At 38.2% G+C, this 21,252-nt stretch overlaps 1 protein-coding gene across 1 annotated transcript; it reads left to right on the top strand.

The window, feature by feature from the left end:
- Positions 1-720: 720 nt before the first annotated feature.
- Positions 721-18,172, top strand: LOC127542671 (serine protease 27-like). The gene is made up of 5 exons (XM_051968431.1): positions 721-902; positions 1,095-1,257; positions 5,501-5,775; positions 11,266-11,432; positions 11,682-18,172. The coding sequence occupies exons 1-5, from the start codon at positions 776-778 to the stop codon at positions 11,946-11,948; spliced, it is 999 nt and encodes a 332-aa protein (XP_051824391.1). The 5' UTR covers positions 721-775; the 3' UTR covers positions 11,949-18,172.
- Positions 18,173-21,252: the final 3,080 nt, after the last annotated feature.

The following is a 21,252-nucleotide window of genomic DNA, read 5'->3' as shown; positions in this document are numbered from 1 at the left end:
ACATGATCCTGCAGTGCTCTCTGTTTTGTTCCTTGGCATTGGGCACATTTCTTCCTCAAGACTCTAGCAGTGATCAGAAGATGGGGCAATGAGAGCCCCAGAATCAGTTCAACTCAACTCTGTATTTTCTGGATGTGTCCGTTATCAGATTTCACTTGAAGTTATTTAGGATGTCTAAACCATTGTGGTGATTGCTGGAGTAGATAGATGCCTTTAGAAAGAAAGAAAAAAAGCTAAAGTCACTGTTAACCATACTCTTTTAAAATATTAAATTTCTCACTGATTTCAAGTATTATTCTTGAGAGAGATGGTACAATGTTAGTATTAATGAGGAAATATCAGAACATGATACTGTGATAGCTTTAGAACCTAAGATGAGAACGAATAAGGAAAAACAAGGCAATAGCAAATAGAGAGAAAGGTGATGACCCCACAGAGCCTAAACACAGAGGAAGAGAGGGAGTGTTGACCCAAACCCTGTTACACCTGTGTATTTAAATGTTTTTACTGGTGGTTACCAAATAGAATACATTTTTTAAATAATTGGAAATTTTTAAGTTAAATTTATATATTTTTTTCCTTTCTTCCTCAAAAAACATTGAGCGCCTATTAGTCTGTCTTAGATTTTATGATTTTATAGCAGTAAAGGCCAAGAATCCAACTTATCTCCACCCTGACCAATAAAGGTGGAGCAATCAACAGATGTCATTTCCCTAAACTCTTGCCCTGGAAGCCTAACATATAACTTAACATAAGAAAGTATTAACACCTAAGAATGGGTTCATGCAATGAAGTTCTCCTGCTGCTGCCCCTCTTGCTGGGGGTGCTGAGTGAACCCCTCACAGGGAGGAACTTTACTTCTTCCTCTTTTCTGAATGCTACTGAGAAAACCATGTCATCAGGTAGGACATTTACTGAGTGGGAAGCCTGGGGAGAGAAGGAAGAGATTAAACTGGAAGAAGAACTGGGGATCTGGGCTGTGAAAGTGGAATGGGAGAAATCCAGGGACCGATGGACATCTGAGTGCTCAGAGAAGAGGGAAAGTCAAAGGCAACCAAACTTGACTGAACTGTCTGTCTACTCTCTTTCTGCAGTGTGTGGACGCCCCCAATCCAAAAGCCGAATTGTCTCAGGACAGGATGCCCAGCCAGGGCAGTGGCCATGGCAAGTCAGTCTTCTTGAGAATGGTGTAGCTGTGTGTGGTGGCTCACTCATTTCTACAACCTGGGTGCTAACAGCTGCCCACTGTATGAAGAGGTGAGTATCCATGCTGGGCTGGAGGAAGAGAAGTATTTTAGGCTGAGTACTGAGAAATAAAGAGGATCTTGGCTATTTCTCCTCATATCCAGAATAAGAATAATCCTAGACTGAGAACCCCTGGATCCAAGCAGGATAGGTTCAACATTCACATAAGACTACATATGGATGTGCCAAGAATATATATAGCAGCCTTCTTTACAGTGGGGCTATCCAGAATCTAGAGCTTTTCAACTGAGAGGCTGAGGGAGAAGCTTTCCCAGTCTCTGGGGACCCAGGTTAATTAATTAATTAATTGCCACCGAGAATTTGCTTTCTTCCATCATTCCCTTCCCATTCCCTTCCCCTCTGCTACTTGTGGGAGGTTCTACTTTAAAAGGAAGAAGGCCAGTCTATTAGCTTCATCATCCCTCCCATACCTTCCTACAATTTCTCTTTTCAACTCTCTCAGCAATACTTCCTCAACAGCAACCCTGTCTCAAACTCCTGCTCCTGCCCCAGCACTTCATGGCCTACAGCTAGATCAAGGGAAAAACTAGTCAACTAGACACTGATTTTCCTGTTTCATTCCTCTGACTTCTTTTTTTCCCCATGGCTCATCTTGTAGTACATGTCTCTAGGGGTCTGGGTAGTATGGGCAAGGAAAGCAAAAAAGAAAAAATGCATGTGTTAAAAGTATATACCTTATAATGTCTGAGCTAGCTCTCTAGAGGGCCTCAGGACCAGTCAGAGTCAGGATCAGAGTGCTTGGTCTTTAGGGGGAGAAGTGAAGGAGGCAGACAAGCTGCCAAAGGTGAGTCCTGTGCTCTGGAGTCGGGAGCCTGAAGTCTCTCTTCTCCTCATTCTGCCGCAGAGCGACTCTGACCTCCCTCCAATCCTAGCCTACAATTACCTCACCACGACACATTCTGCAAGCACCAATGGTGAGGAGAGCCATCACATCACCATCTCATCTAAATATATGTATATAGAACCATTATCTCACATCAAACAGGTAATTAGCCTTAAGTGCTCTCTTGTCTGATTCAAGTACACCTTTTCAGAATTTCAGCCCTCTACCATACCTCTAGCCATCAATGCTTAAACTCCAGAACTAAAATCCCACCTTCTATAGCTAGGGTGGGGAATGCATGACCCACAGGCTGTATAAGGTCTGCAAAATCATTTGCTGAGATGACCAAAGGCAATAATGAGCTACAAGCTAGGTACACCAACTTTCCATTGCTTGAGTTTCATAAGTTATTTTCCCAATCTCCCTTAATGTGAGTGCTTTCCCTCTTGATTATCACCAATTTACTCTGCATATAGGTTTGTTTTTACATAGTTGTTTGCATGTTGTCTCCCCTGTTACACTGTGAGCTCCTTGGGAACAGGAACTGCCTTTTGCCCAATTCTTTGTATCTTCAGTGCTTAACAAAGAGCATAGAATGTTAGCTATCCAGTCATGTCCAACTCTTCATTTCCTCATCATGGAATATAGTAGGAATTTAATAATTACTTATTGACTGACTGGTCTGAAAACATTCACCACACCTCCAATCTAGTGATGACTTCATTCCCGAGTTGTATTTTTTCTTCAAACCTGCTAAACTCAAGTAATTTTTGTAGAGCAATACAAAGTTTGCTGATAAATGTTTAACTGGGCTAGGTGGGGGTGGGAAGAGTGAGAAATTATGCACACTTTTAAATTTATTCTGCAATATTAACACTTCCTTAAGTCTAGACAATCAACTTATAAATAAATTAACAGTTGCTGATTCTCACAAACTGGTCAGAGCTGGTTCCGGCAAATTCCTAACCTTGACTGAACTCTGTAAGAAGTGAAGGACTCTGAAAGACAGAAGAATAAAGGGAGCATTTACAGAGAATTCCTACAGGAAAGTAGCATGTTGCATTCTAGCAACAGGTTTCCCCTGATTAATTCAGGTGTGTCTTCACATAGCTAAAAAGAAGTCAGAAGACACAATTTCTGGACCTTTAAAAAAAAAAAAAACTCAGCTTTACAATTCTTTCATCATCTCTCTCTCATGACAGTTTCATTTCTTTTTTTCCATGTTGCTGTTGTTTTGAGGGAAAGAAAAGTACCCTCCTAATCTTGCATACAATTTGTGTGTTTTTTCTTACATTGTTACCTAACTTTGTAAAATAAAGCATCTCCATATCACAATCACTCTTTAAGCTCTCTCTTTATAGTTTTCTTCTTTTGTATTTATGAGACAGCTTGCTGTAGAGGATTCCCTATTGCCTTCCTTCTGCTGATTATCCTCAAATTATCATATGTATATTTTGTCAGACAAATAGTGTGAGCTTACTGAGAGGAAGGACTGTATTTTGCCATTCTTTGTATTACTAGCTTTTGGCTTAGGAGTAACTGACACTTTGTAGGCACTTATTAAATGTTTATTGATTGACTGATGATGTCAGAGAGACTTCCCAGTTCCAATGCTTATTAAGTCTATTATCCTAAAGTCATCAAGCTTTCTAGCATTTCAGTTTTCTTACTTGTAAGAAAAAACAATTTAAAAATACTTGCATTGCCTCCTTCAGAGAGCTGTTTTGAAAAGTCCTTTTGTAACTCTATAAAAAGTGATATGGAAATGTTAGTAATTAAGTAATGTATTAATATACTGATATTTGACTATATTTCACAGAAATGACAATGATGATGGTTTATGATATAGCTAGTTATTTATGGTTGGCAAAGCCCTTAACAAAGTATTCTACTTTAATAACTAGAAATACTATGGATTACTACTGATAAATCTGTGCTAGGATCAAAACAACTTAGTGTCTGATCAGAAAGCAAATTGACTTTCAGCTTCCTCATCTATTACATTAGAGAAATAATAGCATCTATCTCATAAAATTGTTGTGGGAGCATATACATATTTAAGTGTATATATATATATAGAGAGAGAGAGAGAGAGAGAGAGAGAGAGAGAGAGAGAGAGAGAGAGAGAGAGAGGTAAAACATTCACAAACTTTCCAACATATGTGAATTCCAGTTATTATGCTAGCCTTAAAATTGTATCCTTCTATGAGGATCTATGTGAGATTCTAGACTCATTCAGTCTTTCTTTCAAATAAAGTTCAGTCTTCAATAAAATAATAAAAAGAAGAATTTTAAAAACCAGCCTGACCTTATATTGCTTAGCTTAGTCATAGATTCATCAAATCACTGGATCTCAAAGTTGAAAGGGACCTTAGTGCTATCCATTCAGAACTATAACTAGGAATTTTTGCACCAAGTGCTGGGGAGAACAGGGAAGATTGAAGGGCAGGGATATATGGGGGGAAAGGGAAAACTCATGTGGAATGCAACCACTGAAAAGGAAGAAGCACATCCCAGGACAAGGTGAAATAGGTTAGTGGATAAGAGCATTGTACTTTGAATCAGAAAGACCTGAATTCTAATCTGGTCTCAGCTACTTACTGGCTGTGAAGTGACACTGGATGTATCACTTAACCTCTGTCTGCCTCAGTTTTTTCATCAGTAAAATGGGGATAATAATAGCACTTACTTCCCAGAGTTGTTGTGAGAATCAAATGAGATAATACATATAAAGCCATTTACATGCTTTGACTATATTTGCTAAATATACTTATTAAGTATATTAAATACTTATTTATTTAATATAAGTACTTATATTACATATAAGTATATATAGCATACTTAAAGCACTACATGTTAGTTATTATATTGCTATATAAACAATAAGAATAATAGTAACTTACTTTATGTTTAAGATGACAAATCTCAAAGAGTTATATGAAGTTAGTAATTCTAGTGTTTCATAAACAATAACAGTAGTAGCTAACATGTAGAGGACACTTTACACCAGTCAGTTACTAATTCTTTCAAGTATTTATCTTTACTACATCATTGCTGTTAGACAAATTGTTCTTTGGAGAAATTCTTGTCCTTATGAAGAAGCTTCCAGACTCAAAGTTCTACTGTTCTGCATTTCCTGCCCCAGACAATTAATTTATATTGACCATGCCCTCAGCCCAAACCTGAGAAATTCACTTATGACCTAAGCCTTAAAAATGTTTCCAAAATTAGATTTCCCCGTGATGCTTCTCCCCACCAACTCCAACACACACACACACACACACACACACACACACACACACACACACACATGCAAACCCACATATGCAGCCACTCAAGAACACATACTCACACTCACACATTCTCTCAATCGTCCCAAACTATCCTTTCTTTCCCTCTTTTTTCCCCTAGCTTGCTGCCTCCCTCAGATTACTCATTAGTACTGGGCTCGATGTCATCTTACCCGAATAATGATGATGGTGTACAGATTCGAACAGTGGTCCAGATCGTCCAACACCCCAGCTACGAAAAATATGGATATGGGGACATTGCTTTGGTTCAAATGGATTCACCAGTCAACTTCAACAACCTCATACTCCCCATCTGCCTCCCAGACACTGCAAAACAAATATTCGATGGGAATCTGTGCTGGGTGACTGGCTGGGGACATATTGGGGAAAACCAAAGTAAGAGTGGGCCCAGGGAGTTGAGTCTATGTAAAAATAATTTTTCTACTTTCTCAGGCTCCCAGTCTTTCAGGTAGCACTGCAGTTTCCTCCCAGGTGAAACAATAGAGCTCTGGATCTTAGGCCTTCTGGCCTCATGCAGCTTCCAGGGGAATCCACTTCCATCTTAAACTAATCCAGAAAACTTTTGTCCTTAATATCTAGAACTCACCTTTCACTATTTTTGAACCCTTTAGTGCTTGTTGGAACTTGAAGCACTCAGCTTCCTGACTTCCCTTGCACCTGAATTTGCTTGGCTCTGCTGGGTCCAATCTCTAGTTCCTTATCCCCTTCTCCTGCTACCTACGCTGCTCTTGTGCCATATTTCCAATCTTCGGTTTCTTCTTTTATTTCTTTTCATAGTATTCACACCCTTCAGACCTTAAGTTCATTTTTGAGAGTTTATTTATGGGACAATGAATATATAAATTTTGAAGTAATCTACACTAAAAATTCATTTTCTTATAGCCTTGTACCATAAGAAAGCAGAGGAAAGAGAACTTTCCTCTGAAGTCCATGAGGTAAGTCATCCAAGAGTTAGTCTGCCTGGCTTACAGATGAAGAAAACTGAGAAAGGAGGTGACTTATCCAGGATGACATAACTAATAAATGTCAGAGTCAGGACCAGAGCCCAAAATTGCTGACTCTAAGACCTAATGTTCTTCTCACTATACTGCACTGCCTCACCAAAGAAAAGATGAGAAAATATAAACACAGTGCTCTTCTCATCTCAAAGAGAGAAAATCTTTACACAGTGAATATACACAATGTCATCAGAAGCCAGTTAAAGCTGCCCTGCCAAGCAGATAAACCACAAAGGGTCCTTCACATCTGTGAGAAATTTTCCTCACTCCCTGACTTAAACTGGATTACCTGGTCTAAACTAGTGATGTCCAACTCAACTAGAAATAGATCCCTGCAGGTTTTATACTGACTTAGAAAACTACAAATTGACAGTTCCTATGTTGCATTGTATATTTTGTGAAACATTTCCCAATTACACTTTAATCTGGTTTAGCCAGTTTTGTTGGTCTCTTGCAGCCTATGGCAGTAAGTTTGATACCTCTGATCTAAAAGGTCTTTTTGGACTCTAAAGACTTATGATTCTACAAAGTCCTGATAAAAATATTTCTGTTTACTATAAGTGTGCCCTGGGGTCCAATTGGAATTAAAAAGGAAGTTCTTTATAGTCAAAGCACTTAAAATCACAGCTGTCTAGTCCACCTTTTTCACTTTACAAGTGAAAAAACAAAGGGGGGAAAAAGAAGAGTAGGAGGAAAGGACTTGTACAAAATCACAGGTTAGCTAATGGCAAAGCTAGACCTAAGCAGGGAGCAGGGAGAACCCATCTAAGCACTGTTTTGCAGACATGAAGGATGAGGTAGCCATCTCCATGTCATCTCTTCTGAGTACTTGATCCCATCCATTTCTAGGAACTTTTTTTTCTTTTTAAATTTGTTAGTTTTCAATATTTACTTTTAAAACATTTTGCTTTTCATTTTTTTCTTCCTCCCCAAGATGGCAAATGATCTGATATAGATTATACATGTACAATAATATTGATTATATTTCTACATTAGTCATGTTGTAAAAGAAGAATCTGAACAAAAAGGAAAAACCATGCAAAAATGGCACTCTTTGATGTGCATTTAGATTTCTTAGTTCTCTTTCTGGATGCAGATGGCATTATCCATCATGAATCTTTTGTAATCGTCTTAGATCATTGTATTGATAAGAAAAACTAAGTCTTTCAAAGTTGATCATTACAATGTTGTTACTGTGTACAATGTCCTACAGGTTCTGCTCAGCATTAGTTCATATAAGTCTTTCCAAGTTTTTCCAAAATCAGCCTGCTCATCATTTTTTATAGAACAATAGTATTCCATTCATTCATATACCACAACCTGTCCAGCCATTTCCCAATCGGTGAGCATCCCCTCAATTTCCAGTTCTTTGCCACCACGAAAAGGACTGCTATAAACATTTTTGCACATGTGGGACCTTTTCCAGTTTTTATGATCTCTTTGGGATATAGACTTACTAGTGGCATTGCTGATTCAAAGAGTGTGAACAGTTTAATTGCCCTTTGGGCATAGTTCCAAATTGTTCTCCAGAATGGTTGGATCAGTTCACAACTCCACCAATAATAGTGCTTTTTATCTGCTAATCCTTCCCAGGCTCCTTTGCAGAATACTTCATATACTGACTCCTAAGCATGAGTGTCACCCAAGTCTTTTCTGGGTGCTCTTCTTTTTTCTTCCAGTAGACAATTGGAAAGGTCTCCTGCCATGAGGTCTAGCTCCCTTCAATTCCTGGTTGGAGCCAAATGATGAGTTTCAGCTCCCTCAATTCTCAGTCAGGGAGCCAAATGATGAGGTTCGGCTCCCCTCAATTCTCAGTCAGGGAGCCAAATGATGAGGTTCAGCTCTCCTTGATTCTCTGTCAGGGAGCCAAATGATGAGCTCCCTTCTGATGATGCAGGTCCTTCATAAATGAATTTAAGAACTCAAAAAGTTAAACTGGCAAAAGAAGTTTATTATTAAAGATCTAGCAGAGAAGGTTTCTAGCAGAGAAATCCCAACAGAGAGATGAATAAGGTCTTATTAGGGAAATAGGTGAGACAGATAAAGAGAGAGTAACCCTGAAAGAGAATATCATTTCAGCAGGCAGAGGATTGCAGCTATGCCAAGGGGAGAAAGAGATTCCTTGGCATGGCATGTTAGGTTCTCTGCCAGGAGTTGGGTTGAAGGAAACTTGTTATATGGGCAGTTCTTGGTGGGAGCTGGGAGCAGTTTAAGTTGAAATCAAAATAGAAAATCTTGGAACTGAATCTTGGAATAGACTAATTTTCAACTCAATAGAGAGTGTAATCAGTAGTGAGTATTATCAATGGGGGTGGTGGTATTCTCTCAGGATAACAGAATGAAGCTACTTATCCTGTTTCCCTTAGGCAGGTCTTTTACAAAGGCAAGAATTCAAAGAGACTATCTCCTTGAAGGAGTTTCAGAGAGAGAGTTTTGGGGTCCCCCTTCAGTTTCAGGGTTCTCACATCAAGGGCAGGGATTGTCTTTTGCCTTTCTTTGGTATCCTCAGAGCTTAGGACAGTACCTGAGACACAGTAGACACTTAAATGTTTATTGACTGAATGCTTTCTCTTTCTATCTGTTCTCTCTTGGTTATCTCATCAGATGCCATGAGTTCAATCATCTCTACATAGATGACTTCCAGATCCTTCTATGTAACCCTTATTTCTTTTCTGAGTTCTGATACTGAGTTTCCAGCTACCTGATGGACATCTTCACTTAGCTATGCCATTTGGATTGCAAACTCAGCTTGTCTCAAGTGGAACTCATTCTTTTTTCTCTAGCCCTTTCCTTTCCCTTCCCATCTTCTACTTCCCCCAAATCCCTGAAATCTCCTAACATCTCTATTTCCATGAAGATCAGCCCAGTTCTAACCTAGGTTTTCAAATGTGAAGTCATCCTTGACTTTTTTACTTTTCCTAATTCCCATAAAAAATCAGTTGCTAAAACTTGTAGATTCTAACCTCTAAAATATCTTCTTTCTCCTTCTCCTTCTCTCCACAATCACTCTAGTTTAGGGCTCCATTATCTCTTACTTAGACCACTGTGTTAGTTTCCTAAATTATCTTCCCATCTCCAATCCCTATTCTCTCTAATCTGTCCTCTACACAACTGCCAAATATTGATATTCCTCGAGTGAGATTCTAACCATGACCAATCCCCTGCTCAAAGGGCTTCAGGAACTTCCCATTACCCCTAGGATAAAATATGAGTGTCTTTATATGGCATTTAATTTAATAACATTCACAAACAGGTTCTGATCTACTTTTCAAGATGTTTCACATTATTCTCTTTTCCCTTATAATTTGAGGATTCAATTCATTGAAATAAGTATTAAGGGTTTCCTGCATGCCAGACATAGTATTAGACACAAGAAATGCCAAAATAAACATGTGAACTAGTCCATGCCCTCGGTGAGTATACTGATAAGTAAGTATAAGCATATACAAACTAAATGGAATAGAAGTGAGGGTGGGGCAAGGGAATGGAGTCAGTGAAAATGTTAATTAGAAAAATCAGCGTAGGTGTTCTATGGAATGTAGTACATGAATTGAACCTTGAATGAATCTCAATGTGAGAAGTATGCCAGTGCTTGCAATTACTTTTCACTCACTTCTGTTTTGGGTTGATTTTTAGCAGTTTATCAATTCAGTGGCTCCATATCTTGTTTTGTACATAAGTCATGGCCTTTCTCTAAATCTCTGTCCTTATATAGAAATACAATTCTATAATAGGTTGCTCACATTAAGCATCTACTATGTGCCATCACTATAATAAAAGCTAATATTAACAAACATCTCATTTCCTATTGTAATTCCTATTTTACAGACAAGGAAATTCTGGCTGAGGGGTTTAAGTGCCTTGCCTAGGGTCACACAGCTAAGTAAATGTTGAAGGAAGGATTCAAAATCATTTCTTCCAGATTTCAAGTCCAGCATTCTATTTGCTACCTAGGTAAAAAACACATTGCAAATTCTAATAGGCTTGTTATGGAAAGAGTCATCAGCATCCAGAGAGTGAACTATGGAGACTGAATGGAAGACATCTTTTTGGTTGTTTGATTGCTTAGTTGTTTTTTGGGTTGGTTTTTTTTTTAATCTCATGGTTTGTTTGGCTTTTTTCCCTTCACCTTTTGATCTGATTTTTCATGTGCAGCATGATAAATGCGGAAATACATTTAGAAGAATTACTCATGTTTAACCTATATCAGATTGCTTGCTATCTATAGAAAGGGACTGGAGAGGAGAGAAGAAGAAAAATTTGGAACACAAGGTTTTGCAAGGGTGAATTGAAAACTATCTTTATATGTATTTGGAAAAATTTAAAGCTATTAAGAAAAATAAAATAAAATAAAGATGACAACCTTAAAAAAATACTACAAAATCATACAGAAATTATGTATGCATAGCTTAAAGTACAGATAAGTAAAAGATAACTCACTATCCAGAGAAGGTATAGTGGCAAGAGCCCTGGGCTAAAAAAAACTGTATGGTTTGAGTAAATCATTTCACTTTTATGAGTCTCAGTTCCCTCATTTGCAAAATAATGATAAAAACTTATATTAATACCTCAAAACAATAAGATTATTGTGAGAAAAGCTATAGTTCCTAAGACTGTACATGGATTTAGGGCTAAAAAGGAACCTCAGAGGTCATTTAGTCTGACTCCCCTATTTCACAAATAAGGAAAACAAATCCTATAAAGATGAAGTGATTTGTCCAGGTATTCAATGGGAGTCAGAATTTGAATCCATGTCTATGAAAGTACAAGCACAATATTACTTTTACTTAGCTATTTTCTCCTCCCATCTCACAGATAGCTACTTGTTCACTTATCTGCAACATTTTCTCCCTCTCTCTTCTCCAAGATCTCCCTCCGCCTTTCATCCTGCAAGAATTGGAGGTGCCCCTCATCAGCCACCAAGTCTGTGACATGTACTACCACAAAGGTTCAACTGTCTCTCCCTCGGTGCCCATCGTCCTGTCTGATATGATTTGTGCTGGTTTCCCTAATGGCCAGAAGGATTCCTGCCAGGTAAGATGGCTCACTGGGACTCCTTCCAGGAATCCTCTCCCACTCCCAAGATTCCAAATGTACTATCTCTCTGTTGTAGCTATCACAACTAACCAGGTTACCATAACATGCCTCCCAAGTCCATTTGGTGCCTCTTTCTCTTTCTCTACATGTCCCAGCCCAGCCCTGAAAAGTCCAAAGTCCCCTACTGAACTCTTTCCCTCCAGACTTTCCCATGGTCCAGATTAACTATTTCTCTCACCTCTACAGGGTGATTCTGGAGGACCACTGGTATGCAATATTAGTGGAGTCTGGTTCCAAGCTGGTGTTGTAAGTTGGGGAGAAGGCTGTGCGCGCCCCAACAGGCCTGGAGTCTATACCAACGTCAATGTCTACAAAAACTGGATCCTAAGTATAGTTCCAGAAGCTGGGGTCATTAACTCTGATGCTGCTGAACCCAGGCTGTTCCTCCCTATTCTACTGCTACCAGCTCTAACTTTATTGGGGAATCCTTCCCTTGCCTTGGAGACATGCTAAACTCAAAAGAGAAATTAATAAAATTGAAACTAAGAAAATTATTGAACTAATTTATAAAATTAAGAGTTGATTTTATGAAAAAATCAAAAAAATAAATAAATCTTTGGTTAATTTGATTAGAAAAAAGAAAGAAAAAAACAAATTATCAGCAACAAAAATGAAAAGGATAAACTTACCACTAATGAAAAAGAAACTATTTTGCCCAACTGTATGCCAGCAAGTCTGATAATCTAGTTAAAATGGATGAATAGTTATAAAAATATAAATTGCCCAGCTTAACAGAAGAGGAACTAAATTATTTAAATAGTCCCATTTTAGAAAAAGAAATTGAACAAGTCACCAATGAACTCCCTGAAATGTGCTAAGTATGGTCAGTCTTCCACCTGCCACCCCACCCTCCAACAGCTCTAAATCTCAGCCTTCCATCCCAAGGATTATATACTCTCTCCTGCAGGCAAATTGAGGGGAAAAAACCCTGAAAATCAGTTTTGTAATGTGGATAAAGACCTGATTGGGGTGAAAATGTAATGCCAGAGAAACTGAGGCAAGACAGAGATTGGGTTTTTAATATTTTCATTGTGGAGAATTTGGGCTAGCCAGTGAAACAGGACTCATGTCCAAAAGATGTTCCACCTCCCCAGCTGGCGGCATGGAACTTGTCTCAAAGCGTTCAGCCCACAAGCAATTAATTCCAGATACTTTATATTATAGAGCTCCAGGGAAACAAAGGCAAGGGGAGAGGGGAGAGAATACTGGGTGAGTGAACAAGCCATAATTCCAGGAAAAGATCATAACTTAGTACTGACAAGAAGGGGGTCAAGATAGGAGGGTGGAGGGGTAGCTAGGTGGTGCAGTAGATAGAGGACTGGTCCTGAAGTCAGGAAGACCTGAGCTGAAATTTGACCTCAGATAGTTAACACTTCCTAGCTGTGTAACCCTAGGTAAGTCACTTAACCAGCAGGCACTTAAGACAATCCCCCTGGAAGTTTATGACTCACTGGTATTTCAGGGCCTCCTAATTTCTCCATTCCTCAAGAACAAGGGAGGGGGGCTATAATAATTTTATTAAGGGCATAATAATTCAAGGAAGCTGAGGCATTACAAAAAAAAAAAAAAAAAAAAAAAGATGATTGAGTTCACAAAGATCATGTGGGAACCTAAAAAGCTACATGATCTTTTTGTTGTTGTTACAATTTAATATTTTATTTTTCCCGTTACATGTAAAACATTTTTACACTAGTTTTTAAAACTTTGAGTTTCAGATTCTCTCCTTTCTTCCTTCTATACCCCATCCTCCGCTGAGAAAGCATATGTGAAACTGTGCAAAACATTTCCATAAAAGTCATGTTGTGAAAGAAAACATAGGTCCCCTCCCCCAAAAAAAACCTCAAAAAAACTAAAGTTAAAAAAGAAAACTAAGCTTTAATCTGCACTCAGACACAATTAATTCTCTAGGTGTGGATAGCATCTTTCCTCATAAATTCTTCAGCATAGTCTTGGATAATTGTGTAGCTGGGAATAAAAGTTACGTGATCTTACACTGCATTGATAGAAAAAACAATATCCAGAAAATGAGAAGAATCCCACTGTCTTTAATCCTTATCAGACTACATCTAGAAAGCTGTATTCAGTTCTGGACATTATATTTTAGAAGGAGTCCAGAGAATGGTGTTTAAGAAACTGGAATGCCTAATCTAAAAGAGTATGGGCTGGGATTGGGAGAAAAAATCCCAGTTATCATATATTCAAAGGGCTAGCATTTGGAAGGTGAATTAGATTGGCTATGCTTGACCCTTCAGAAAAACTCAAGTTGAACTGCAGAGGGGACCCTGAAATTCTGAAAATCCTTCAAGGAGAAAATCTCCTTCAACTCTGCCACAGTGAGGGACTTTGCCCTGAGTGACAAACAGTTTCACCTTGTCATCTGGGTCAGTCCTGAAACTCACTGAATTCAATTCAAATTCTAACTCAAGCTGAAACCCAGTGAGGAGCCAACTTGGGACTCCACCCACGAGCCCCCTTCAGCTAAATCTCTCATTATAAAAAGAGCCAAATTAAAACCTCTCTTTGCAGAGGTTCTAGGCATGCCAGCTATACCATGCTTGGCCCAAGGAGCTTCTGTCCACTGGAATACTCTTTCCAGTGCCATCCTCTCTTTACCCTCACCTATTTCCCTAACCAGACTTTATGCCTCTCTGTCCTTACTTCCTTTTCCTTACTTCCAATTTCTATAATAAACTTCTTTTATCAGTCTAGGTTTTTGGGTCTGTAGATTCCTTTACAGAGAACCTCGGTGCACCAGAAAGGAGTTCCTCAAATTCCCTACCCATGCGCTGAATCCCAAGGGGTTACGGGGAGCCAAACCTCTCCATTTGGTTCCCTGAACCCCGAACCTGCCACTAGGCCTTGTCATTTAACTACCTGATCACCAGAGACCTTAATTTCATTGTGGTTCCCTAAATCTAAACCTCATCAGAACATTGCAACAGATTTTGACTTAGAATAGCAAAAAGAAAAGGAAGCTCATTATAGGACTAGAGGTATCCAATGATGTAATGAGCTACCCAAAAATGAGCTGTCTATCCTTAGAACTACATATATAGTCTAGATCTGCACTGAGTGGGCTATTGTTTTAAGTGACCTCTAAATCACTTGTGTTTGGTCTTTTTATTGTCTTTCACACATACCAAACTTATTCTTGCCTCAACTTTTTTCCTCCTAGTGTATACATTCACTCACACACACACCCCATCATTCTTCAATCTAAATCTTATCATCCTCTATGAGACCAGTCCTAATGATTCTGGGTTACACTGATTTCTTCTTTCTCTGGCCTCCTATAGTATTTATTATCAATACCACAGAGGCCCAATCTTACGTTGCTCTTTTATTATTTCTTTCTGGTCATCTGAATTTTAAAATGTCCTTTAAGTCCAAGATCATGGGGTTTTTTGCCTCATGAATGATTGACAAAAATCTGGCCACATAGTAAACATTTCTGATTCTCTACTCAAATAAACTTTGCATTAATGCACTGTATATAGTTGTCTCTGTAGTGTTTATGTCCCTTTTCTTGATGTATACATGCCTATATCTATAGTTTAGTACTTTTAAAACTGCAATACTTTCCCATTAAATGAATTGGCCTGACTGGCTAAAACTGTATCTAGGCAAGGCTGTACCTCTTTAAAAACAAAGGCCCTATTATCTTTTCAAAGAATATGTCTCAAGGTCATTCCCCTTGGCAATGATTAAAGTCATTTGGATATAAAGACACATTAAGATGGCTCATTTCCTACTGGGTTTTTTCCCATTCTGCTTACCTAGGCAATTTATTGCCTGTGATATTTTGCTTTACTGCTGAGAACCGCTGAGATCTTTCCTTGTTTACAAAAAATTAAGATAATGCTCCTCTAGGTCTGAATGAAGTCATTTTCATTTGGCTTTTTTTTTTTTTTTTTTTTTTTATAATTTCTGGGGCTATAGGTAACAAATGTCTGCATCCCAAAAGCAGTGAGCGGTCCATCACTCACCATCCCATCCATTCAATCACTGCCTGAGAGCACCTGAGAGTTGAAAAATCAAAACATAACTGATGCAGATTAGAGATGAGACCTTTCCTATATAAAGTCGGAATGCTGCTGAAACATATTTAGTACCAGGGTCTCCACTGGCTGTGCTGTCATACAACCTTGGGTGTTAACAACATTCCTAAACACAAATCTGCTTTGAGACCTTTGACCTTTGTGCTGCTCAAAAAGGTGGTAAAGATTCACTTTAAAATCCAGTCTTAGAAGAATTTTAGCATTTATGTCCATTTCCAGCCCTCCTGAGACCTTTCCTGTGTACAAAATACCTTTCGATAAATCCTTCTGTTGTAAGTGATGCAGACTTGCTTTCTCCCCTTGCTGGGAAGAAGACCAAGCAGCTATTATCAAGTATAACCAATTCCCAGACTATCCTGTTTATACAGAGTGATTGTATGGAACTCATTTATCAACCTTCCTTGTCTTCCCCCCAATCTCTGTGCATCTTTAAATAATCTTTAGATGTAAACTGTGATCTTTGGAGTAAGGGTCCAGGTCCTGGGTTAGAAATCTCAAACTCCTCTGAGAGAGGCCCCATCCTCCTGTTCAAAAGGGAAACTCCCAGATAGTAATCTCCTTATTCAATTCAATTGGAAATCTTGGCCTGGGGCATAATCACTTCCCTTTATTGAGTTGAAAATTAGTCCCTCAAATTCATCTGGAGATTGGTCCCTAGCTCCAGCCAAAAAAACCCAATATAATCAAAGGCTGTGTGCCCAAACCGTTGCAAAAATCCTAACAGGATTTTGCCCACTGAGAAAGTAGTTTTCTCAGTGTAATAAACCCATTTTTTGCCACAAACCTTGACATTAGGGTTTGCAAATTCGCCAGAAGACCCAATTGGTGTTTGGGTATCTCTCACCTTCATTTCTCACACCTTAGCACTTTGAAATATTGATAAGCATATCATTAGACAGGTCTAGGACCTCATCTGCCAGGTGCACTCCATCTGACTCCTTGGTCTCTCCCTCTGAGTTCCCACCTTTACTTCGTTGAGGAACTTCCAAGATTATATTTTCCCTATAAAAGATCTACTCAGGTTGAAGATCTTTGCTAAATTCTTTCCAAAACTAAGCCCAATCTGAGGCACTCTTTTTCTCCCTCTCACAGTGTCTTCCCTCTAATGACATCTTTTTCATTACTCTAGCTAACTGATTAGTATGCTAAACTCCTTTATGGATCTAACCTGCTAGTCAATAGCATGCTTAGGTCATGGCATATTCCTTTAATGGATTCTTCCATTAAAGGACTTTCCTTGGTAACCCTATTGCTCTCCCAACTCTGTTTCATATCTGCCATTCCTGGTGCCTATTTTACCTCTTATTTTGTCTATAACCTCTTCTTGATTCTTCTCCTAAAGCACAGCACTTGGTGCCACATCATTTGCTACATCAGCCACTTCAGTAAGCAGGTGCTGTGCCTATAGCCTGTTTCTTTACTCGCTGAGTATAACTGAGTTTTGAGTTTAACACAAAATCACTCAGAGAATAATTGCCATTAAATATAGGGGAGACGAGAAAAATCTGGTTAATTCCCCCTTTAAATTATTTCTTATAACTTAGAATGGAAAATGCCAATTGCATCTAGAGAGAAATATATGGAGATTGAATATGGATTGAAGCATAGTATTTTTATCTTTTTGCTTTTTCTTTTCTCATGGTTTTTTTCCCCTTTGGTCTGATTTTCCTTGTACAATATGACAAATATTGAAATATGTTTTAAAAGACTGCACATATTTAACCTATATCAGATTGCTTGCTGTTTTGAGGAGAGAAGGAGGTAAGGGAGGGAGAGGAGAAAATTAAAACAAAAAGTTTTACAAAAACTTTTTTTTTACAAAAAAAAAAAAAGTTGAAAACTATCTTTACATGTATTTGAAAAAATAAAACACTATTGTGGAAAAAATAATAAATTATTTCCTATGGTATCTAAAGATAATTCTGATGGGGTTTGTCTTCTAGGGGAAATACAGCAGTAATCCTGAGGCCCCCTGACCTTAGTGTTCAGCTTAGTGTTTCATTCTCCACCAAATGCAGAGAGTGAAATGAATACCCAAGACCAGAAGGAAGATAATGCTTTGCAGTCTTCATTTATTAATCTGAGTATCAGCATTTATATACCTTTTAGATTAGTGTTACAAAATTACTAGCCTACAGGGCATTTCCATAGCTACCTTAACTGTCACTACCAAGATGATTATCAACACAGAATTGTAAATAGCACAGTTGCGAAGCTCATTAATATCACCAGAATTGTAAATAGTTGTGATATTTGCCAATACAGAGCAGAAATTATCATACTGAAATGGACAAATCCCTCCTTTCCGCCTCAGGCCAGCAGAAGAAAGTTTGCTCAGCTAGATTGGGGGATTTCTTTTGTATTTCAAAAGGCTGGCTCAACAATGCCCTTAAGGGTATCTGTTTCGGATGGGTGGTACTTGGGTGGTACTGGAAACTGATCCTATCTATGTTAAAATATCTGTTCCCACCCTCCTGATGTAAAATGCGAATCACAGATTAAAATGTAACAAGCTGAACAGAAATGCTTATAAGGCTGTCTTTAGTTCTGTAAAGCATGGAATTCTCGATTAGAACTCCGTCCAGAGCTCAGTACCAAATAAATTCTAAATCTTCCTCATTGCGGCTGTCTTGAATTTTATTGCCTGGGCTATTTCAATACTAATGTATTTTCATCAAGTATGTCTTTCATTCATTGTATAGTTAAAATGCTTTTTTGCTGTGCATGCATTCTCCATCAAGATCATCCTGAATTTACTAAGTATGTCTTTACAATTATCAGGGAGATGGTGATCCAATACAGTTTGGAAAGTTCACTCTAACAGAATAAGCCTCCAGTAATATCTGGACCAGACTCTTGCTGTTCATAGACTTATTCAATATGGGCTCTCTACACCTTAGGAGTGCTATTGTTCTAACAATCTGTCTGTTAATAATCCTAAAATCTCCTGGCCTTAGGGATACTATAGCATAATTCTACAAACATTGCTGTCTGTGCCATAAACAATCTGTTGTCAGTAAGAACAAAGTTCCTGAGACAATATGAATAGACCTCCCCTCAGACCTACCTGTAAGCCATAAAACTAGCAAATAAGTAACATGAAGCTACTGATCTAATTTTAGCATGTTGTATCATCATTATTGAGGTTCATAAGGGACCCCAAAAGGTTGGAGGTAGAAGAAATATCTCAAAAGAATTTGCAGACTTGAACCCATATCCAAGTCAATAGGCAAAATTTATCGTAATTGTAACACCAATTGAAGCAGGCTAAATTCCAAAAGAATTTAGCAAGGAACCAATCCTTCATGTCATTGATATGCTAATTTTATGGCCTAGAATTAGAACTGAGAAGTGATCTTAGGAATTTGGTTATCACTGACCAGCAGATTATTATAATCAGCAATGTTTGTAGACTATTTTAAGGCCAGAAGACTTTAGAATCATTGACAGATAATTAGAACAAAAGTAATCTAAGGTCAGGGGACCTTAAAATTATTGCTATTTTCCCTAGAAGCAGTACACTATCAATCATTATCATTTTCTTTTACATAACTATTAGTTGCTTCTATGATTTGTTCATTGGCATACTAGTTAGTAATATTTCATTGTTAAGACTCCTTTGTGCATGTGTCCTTGTTTTGAGGGTGTCAGTGGTTTACTAACTCAAAATACATTAATTCAGTTCAAATTGTATTAAGTATTGTAGAGGGCTGAAACACTGAAAAGGTGTACTTGAATCTAAGACAGCAGAGCACTTAAGGCTAATTACCTACTCAATGTGAAGTCTCTAATTAGTTCATATCCTAATAGAGTAAAACTAGATAGATATATATATAGATATAGATATAGATCATAATGTAAGGAAAAGAGAAAAAACACCTAGTGAGCTGGGAATGGGAAAAGGAAATGAATCGGGAATGGCTTTATGAAGGCTCATCTGAGCCTTGAAAAGATTCTAAAAGGTAAAGGTGAAGAGGGAGTTTATTACAGATATGGGAATCAGCCTGTGCTAAAGGGTAGCGATGGAAGTTGTCATAGACTAAATTAAGGAGACACCAAGACCATAACAAGGAAGAGGATAATTACCCTGTCCCCTACCCTGTGTTCTGTGCTAGAGCACCTCCTAAAAAGGAAGGAAATAAGCATTTATACATTTCTACCATGTGCCAGGTACTGTGTTGAACACAAATATTATTTCATTTGGTTCTCCCAACACTCCTGCAAGGTGGGTGTTTTTATTGTCTCCATTATATAGTTGAGGAAATCGAGGCAGAAAATGAGTGGCTTACCCAGAATTACACAGCTAATAAGATTTTGAGGGTAGTTTAACAACATACTGTTTTGAAGATCAATCAAAGTAACTGAGGAGGTTCAGCCTGGAAGAAAGAAGACTCAGTTGAAGACATGAAAATAGTCTTAAAATATCAAAGAGGTTGTCACTGTGGAAGAGAAATAAGACTTGTTCCCAAGAGGCAGAATTTGAAGTCAGGGTCTAGTCCATTTTTATCTTTGTATCTCCAGTGCTTATCATGGTCATCTTTCAAATAACAAGCATTTAATGCAGCTTTAGTTAAGTTGACCTTGATGTGATTTATTCTCTTCACCTGTCAGGAAGAAGCTGTTAGCAGATAATTCCTAGACTACCTTAGAAAGAACTCTTTAGGAACCCCCACTGTCCATCCTTCAACTTCTGGGTATCTTCAAACAACCTTCTGAGATATTGAATTGAATATCTTTTAGGCAGATCTGGGATCTGGTCTACCAGGTGCATTCCATCTAGCTCCCTCCCACTGAGTTTCCCTTTTACTTTTCTGATCTCCCTAAGAAACCCCAAAGCTATATTCCCCTATAAAGAATTTGCTTATGATTATATGCTAAGTCCTTTTCAGGACTAAGCCCACTATGAGGTTATTTAGTGCCTTCCCTCTAATGACCTTTTTCTCTTTACTCTGACTAACTCTAGTTAGTCTAACTATATGCTCTCCCAGGTCTATTTCATATTACCAACCACATTAACTTGGTCTAGGAGCAAACAGATGGAAGCTGCCAGGAGGAAAAACAACAACAATAATAAATATTAATCTAATATTTTAAGTTTGCAAAGTACTTTATATATATTGTCTTATTTGATCCTGTAAAATAGGGACTATTATTGTTACTCCTATTATAAGGGATGAAAAGGGACAGATAGAGGGGCATAATGGATAGAACGCCTACCCTGGAATCAGGTAGTCCTGAATTCAAGTCTGACCTCAGACATTTCCTAGCTATGTGACCCCAGGCAAGTCACTTAAAGCTGATTGCCTCCCAAAAATAAAAATAAAAATAGATAAATGAATGAATGTATGCATGTCTGCATGAATGAATAAATAATACATACATTACATAAATAAGAAAAAGGAAACAGATTGAGGGAGGTTAAGCAAGCCCTCCAGGCTCACAGAGTTAGTATATGATATTGTGAATACAGGTCTTTTTGACTCCAGATCCAGTACTCTATTTGCTGGGCCACCAAAATTCCCCAAACAATTAGAGTTATCTAGAAGATAAATTGATTGTCTTGGAAAACTGTACCTTTCCTGTCTCTGGAGGTTCATGTTGAAGCTCAGTTACCACTATCTGGGGAGAAGGGAGAATCATTCAATGAAACACCAAGTATTTTTGAAGCCTCTACTACTACAAAATAGACAGACTCAAAA

Source organism: Antechinus flavipes, chromosome 1, assembly GCF_016432865.1.
Source record: "Antechinus flavipes isolate AdamAnt ecotype Samford, QLD, Australia chromosome 1, AdamAnt_v2, whole genome shotgun sequence".
Taxonomy (NCBI): Eukaryota; Metazoa; Chordata; class Mammalia; order Dasyuromorphia; family Dasyuridae; genus Antechinus; species Antechinus flavipes.
This window is presented reverse-complemented; position numbering and strand designations above follow the sequence as displayed.

What these genes read in the sequence shown, in the direction of transcription:
- LOC127542671 (XM_051968431.1), top strand. Translation starts at nt 776, where the DNA reads ATGGGTTCATGCAATGAAGTTCTCCTGCTGCTGCCCCTCTTGCTGGGG. An exon ending in GCTGCCCACTGTATGAAGAG is followed by an intron (nt 1,258 to 5,500) that starts GTGAGTATCCAT and finishes TTTTTCCCCTAG; the next exon opens with CTTGCTGCCTCCCTCAGATT. An exon ending in ACATATTGGGGAAAACCAAA is followed by an intron (nt 5,776 to 11,265) that starts GTAAGAGTGGGC and finishes CTCTTCTCCAAG; the next exon opens with ATCTCCCTCCGCCTTTCATC.